Genomic DNA, 5,801 nt, shown 5'->3' on the forward strand with positions numbered 1-5,801 from the left:
TGATTTTTTGTTTAGAGGATTTATCCAGTGGTGTCAGTGGGGTATTAAAGTCCCCTACTATGACTGTATTGCTATTGAGCTCTCCCTTGATATCTTCCAGAAGTTGTTTTATGTATTTTGGTGCTCCTGTATTGGGTGCATATATCTTTACCAGAGTTATATCTTCTTGTTGAATTGCTCCCTTTAGTATTATGTAGTGGCCTTCCTTATCTCATGTTATGGCCTTTACTTTGAGGTCTATTTTGTCAGATATAAGTATCACAACCCCAGCTTTTTTCTCATTTCCATTTTCCTGAAAAACTTTTTTCTATCCCTTCACCTTCAGTCTGTGTGAATCCTTTGTTTTGAGGTGAGTCTCTTGTAGACAACAAATATATGGGTCATGTTTTCTTATCCATTCAGCTACCCTATGTCTTTTGATTGGAGCATTTAATCCATTTGCATTTAATGTTATTATTGATAACTACTTGTTTGTCATCATTTTTATTCTTAATGTTTGTGTTTCTTTTTGCCTTTCTGTTTCTTCTTTTTACGGAAGTCCCTTTAGCATTTCTTGCATTGCTGGCTTTGTGGTAATAAACTCTCTTAGCCCTGTTTTGTCTGTGAAGCTCCTGATTCCACCTTCAATTTTGAATGATAGCTTTGCTGGGTATAGTATTCTTGGATTCAGTCTCTTGCTTTGAATCACTTTGTATATTTCATTCCATTCCCTTCTGGCCTGGTGTGTTTCTGTTGATGAATCAGTTGATATTCTAATAGGAGATCCCTTGTAGGTAAATTTCTGTCTCTCTCTGGCAGCCTTTAAGATTCTTACTTTGTCGTTGGTGTTTGCCAATTTAATTATGATGTGTCTTGGTTTCAGTCTTTTAGGGTTCTTATTGTTTGGGACTCTATGTGCTTCTTGGACTTGTGTAGTTTTTTTCTTGCCATTATTTCTTTAAATAAACCTGTTTATTTCTTTAAACAGGTTTTCTATTCCTTGCTTCTCTTCCTCTCCTGGTACCCCTATTATGTGAATGTTGTTTCGTTTTGTGTTGTCCCAAAGCTCCCTTAGGCTCTCCTTTTGCTTTTTAAATCTTCTTTTCAGTTGATGCTGTGTTTGTGTGTTTTTTCTACCTTGTCTTCTAATTCGCTGATGTGGTCCTCAGCCTCTTCTAGTTTACTGTTTAAGCCTTCCATTGTGTTCTTTATTGCAGTTATGTCATTCTTCATTTCCTATTGGTTCCTTTTCATGTTGGTGACATTCTCTTTCAGCTCCTTATAATTCTCATTGAGTTGTGTGTATTTGTCATTGAGTTGTGTGTATTTGTCATCCAGCCATTTGAGCATCCTTATAACCATTACTCTGAATTCTTTCTCTGACATGTTACTAGCCTCCAGTTCATTTAACTCCTTTCTGGTGATTTGTCTTTTTCTTTCCTTTGGGGATTGCTTTTTTGTCTTCCCATGTTTTACTGTAACGTTTTAATTGTAGATCCAATTCCTTTGCTACTCTGGTTCTTTTGGGGATGGTGCTACCAGTGTGATCTCTAAGGGCACCTGGGCTTGGTAATCTAGCGTAGCTCCTTACTTGAGCTATTTGGGTTCTCTTGATGTAGGCCTGTGAGCTGGAAAGGCACTACTGTCGTGTCTAGAAGTCAGCAGCCATGGAGGGGGGGTGCCCCAATTTTTGCTGTCTTGTGCCCTTGATTGAAATCACACGTGCCCAGTGGGGCTCACAGTGGCACCCAGGAGCCATCTGTTTGGGTGGTGGGGCTCAGAAGGCCTGCACTCTAGAAAGGCGTAACTGTGGTATCCAGAGTTATGTAGTTGTGAGCAGACTCAGCTTTTGCTGCTGCCTCCGTGGTTGGATATGCCTGCCCCCAGTGGCGGCTCACAGGGACACCTGTGGTGCATTTGCCAGCAGGGTGTACTGACGCACTCTGAAGGGCCCTGGCACTGAAGCCAGGCACTTGCAGTGTCTGTGGGCAGGTATCCCAGATGAGAGAATTCAGAGTTTCTACAGCCCAGCACTGCAACCCTGTTTTTATAAGTGCATGCCCATCGGGGGCTCACAGTGGCGCCCAAGGGCTGCCTGTGGAGTGGTGTGCTTGGGAGGCCTGTGCACTGAAAAAGCGTGTGACTGTAGTGTCCAGAGTTCTGCATCTGTGGGGTGGGAAAACTCAGTTTTTGTTGCTGCACCTGTGGTGGTGGCTCACAGGGGCACCCACGGTGTGTTTGCCAGCACAGCACACTGAAGCACTCTGATGATCCCTGGCACTGAAACCGTGCAATTGAGGTGTCTGTGGGCAGGTATCCAGGATAAGTGAATTCAGAATTTCAACTGCCAGGTGAGTGCATTCCTGTTTGTCCAAGATCACACCCAGTGGGGGCTCACAGCTGCTCCCAAGAGTGCCCTGTGGGTCGATGGCTCAGGGGGCCTGCTCACTTGAAATGTGCGACTGTGGCAGTGCATTTGCCAGCGCAGAGCTCTGATGCACTCTGAGGGGCCCTGGTGCTGAAGTTGCGCAGCTGGGGTGTCTGTGGGCAGTTATTCAGGAAGAGGGAATTCAGAATTTCTACTGCGGGGCAGCTCACCCTTGTCTGTACAAAATCACACCCAGCAGGGGCTCACAGTGGCTCCCAAGAGCTGCCTATGGAGTGGTGTGCCCAGGAGGCCTGTGTACTGGAGACACGTGTCTGTGGTATCCAGAGGTCTGTGGCTGGGGAAGGGGGAAGTTGCACTTACTGCTGCAGGAGTGGTGCACCCTTAGAGGTGGAGGTCCTAGGGTCCGTGGGTGTGCAGGTGGGGCAGCAGGATTTTGGCTGGAGTGCCTGCTGGGTCGTGGGCAGTGTCCAAGGCCTGTCTGGGTGGTGGTGCTGATGCGTTCCTAGAAGTGGCCATTCTCCCCTTCAAGATGGTGTGGGTTCCATGCCCGAGTCCCGCAGTCCGGGGAGTGCCCGCAGTGGTGGTAGTCTCTCTCTGTCCAAAAGGGCCTGGTCTGCCAGCCCCTGCTGCTCCTGCTGGATTTAACTCTCCCTCACTCACTCACACACACACCACACACACCCACACACTCTCCTTTCATCCCCTTACTCACACACTTCCTCTCCCTCATTTCTGTCCTGCCAGCCGCCATCTTTTTTGAGTCTTGCTTTGAATATCTCTTGCCAATCCCTCCTGGCCTGCAAAGTTTCTTTTGCGAAATCATCTGAATGTCTTATGGAAGCTCCCTTGTAGGTAACTTACTACTTTTCTTTTGCTGCTTTTAAGATACTCTCTTTGTCTTTAACCTTTTGCATTTTAATTGAAATGTGTCTTGGTGTGGGCCTCTTTAGGTTCATCTTGTTTGGGATTCTGTACAAAATAGAAACAAAAACCACATTCCTTTCTGATTTTCTCTGTTCTAAGCCAAGTATTTATAGTTATTTTCTTTGCAATATATGTCTTAGAATTACTCAACAATCTTGTCATTTTCCTCTAGGAATGTTATGAATCAGCAAATGAAACTTTTCTTTATATAGCTTGATATAGGAAATTATTCTATATAATAAAAGCCAAATATGCTAAGTTTCCAGTCATTCAGTCATCTGTTCAACCAATCAAAGTGTAATATGCTAATGATATGCTAAGGCCACTCAACCGCTCACTATGACATGCACTGATCACCAGGGGGCAGACGCTCCAACCAGTAGGTTAGCTTGCTGCTGGGGTCTGAGCCAATTGGGACTGAGCAAGATGGGCCAGACATATCCTGGAGGCCTCCCGTGGTCCCTCCCTGGATGGCCAACCTCCTGCGTCCCTCTCTGGCCCCAACTGTGCACTGGTGGGGTCCTTCAGCCTGGCCTGTGCCTTCTCACAATCCGGGACCCCTCAGGGTATGTCAGAGAGCCGGTTTTGGCCCGATCCCACAGGCCAGGCCGAAGGACCCCACTGGTGCACAAATTCATGCACTGGATCTCTAGTAGTTTAATAAGAAGTGTTTTCCAGCCTTGAAATGATATTTCTCACATTTCAGTAAGCTCCTTAGAAAATAATATTGAAGTAAAGATTGTCTGAATAGCAGGGATGCTGTGGAGAAGAGCCTTGCATTATAACTTAAGGCTTTTACATTTATAAAATTCTTGGCTTCCAGGACACTTTTGTTGTCTGAACTAACACAGAGTTTCCCAACACTAGTATTTTGTTGGTCCCATAAACTTTAGGCCCTTAAGTATTTACAGATTATAGTGACCAGGGCCCTACTCTTTCTAGATCTTATTTCCAGTCTGATTACATGCTGCACAAAATGGGGAGAAGTAAGAAGAGGTCATTCTTCCTAACCCTGCTCTGTCCCTAGCCTAAATGCCTGAGCTCTGACAGAGGTTGAATAACTCTAAGTAGACATAGCATTGAGACCTTTAAAAATTTTCCCTGTATCCAGGGATACATTGTTGTTATTCCACTGTATCCCTAAATTCCTCCTTCTTAATTCTCTCTTTGACTCTTTTTCAGATATACAAAAAAACTGGCACATTTTTTTTAAAATTGTGTTTGAGTGTTTACCATTCCTGATGCATGCTAGCATCTTTCCTGTCTATTGGCAACTGCGGGATAAAGGTAAGTGAAACTAGAAAAGTGAGATTTTTTTAGGTCATCTTTTCTTTGGCTGGTACCCTCTTCACTAGGAGGTATTTTCATAAAGCTGAGTGACCTTTAAAGCAACAACAGGAAGAGGAATCTGAGTTCAGGTGACATCTAAAAGTCTGCAGATTCTGTTCCCTGAACTGTTAGAGGCCCAGAGTTTTAGGCTGTACTGATAGTGTATGTCTGCCACTACTCATGGTGATAGTTGCTTGTGCACCAAGGGAAAAGATACATTCCTTCAGATCTTATAGACATTTTATTCAAAATTATGAAGTCCAGACACTCATTTACAAAACACAATTACTGATGTCACCTATAGGTTGGCTTTAAACCCATGATTCAAAACATTTTTGAGTTATGGATCTTTGAAAAATTAATGAAAAAAATCTAAAATCATAATTTTACTTATTTTATTTCCTATTCAGTTTCAAAACTATTGAAAGCTATCATTTTGCCTATATACTTAGATGCTATTTAGAACTGTAATTATAGTATATTCATGTACCTTATTATGATAGTATCTGAGAATTAGCAATATCTTTCATTCACTTGCAGTTGCTGGGAATTATTTACATAAGACAATGACAAGGTAAACAAAAGGATCACTTTATTATTTGGGAGGGATTTTTCAAATCTATTACTGAACTGGCACCAAACAAAACTCATTACATATATTTGAATCTCAAGTTACAAACCCAACCCTCAAATCTTAACAAACAAATGAGCCAAGAAGACAACCCAATCAAAGTTAACTAGAAAGTAGTAATATGTAAGAATGTATAAGATGGCATTCTTTTTCCAACAGTATGGGGAAATCTGACTACCCTAAACAACTCTCTGATAACAATATATGTGCTGCAACATCTATCTATCTATCTATCTATCTATCTATCTATCTATCTATCATCTATTAAAAATCTATATTTATCTACCAACGATTATTTGGAATATTTAACAAATAATATTCTCAACCTGAAAATCTCTATTTACCTTTAAAGATACAGATTTCATGCCATCTCTTCTGAGAAGCTGCCGGGAGCCGATCCATCCTTGCTGTTTCAAGGGACCTGGCATATATGGCATACTGTTCTTAATATGTTTGCTCACCTTCTTGGCGCTATGTGTTTTAACCAAGGTCACCTCTCCAGAAAGGTTGTTTCCCCAGGTAGGGATTTTTCCCTGAAGTTAGGGAGGG

The 5,801-nt window shown here is 42.7% G+C and overlaps 1 protein-coding gene across 1 annotated transcript in view; it reads left to right on the forward strand.

The window, feature by feature from the left end:
* LOC106727542 (selection and upkeep of intraepithelial T-cells protein 10-like) overlaps positions 1-5,801 on the forward strand; it is a gene marked incomplete at its 5' end in the record, with an annotated part of 28,043 nt that overhangs the window by 12,224 nt on the left and 10,018 nt on the right. Inside the window, one exon of the mRNA XM_014546422.1 lies at positions 4,475-4,579. Coding sequence (XP_014401908.1) covers positions 4,475-4,579 — 105 coding nt within the window. The remainder of the gene's footprint in view (positions 1-4,474; positions 4,580-5,801) is intronic.

This window comes from Myotis brandtii, unplaced genomic scaffold, assembly GCF_000412655.1.
Source record: "Myotis brandtii unplaced genomic scaffold, ASM41265v1 scaffold4459, whole genome shotgun sequence".
NCBI classification, from domain to species: domain Eukaryota; kingdom Metazoa; phylum Chordata; class Mammalia; order Chiroptera; family Vespertilionidae; genus Myotis; species Myotis brandtii.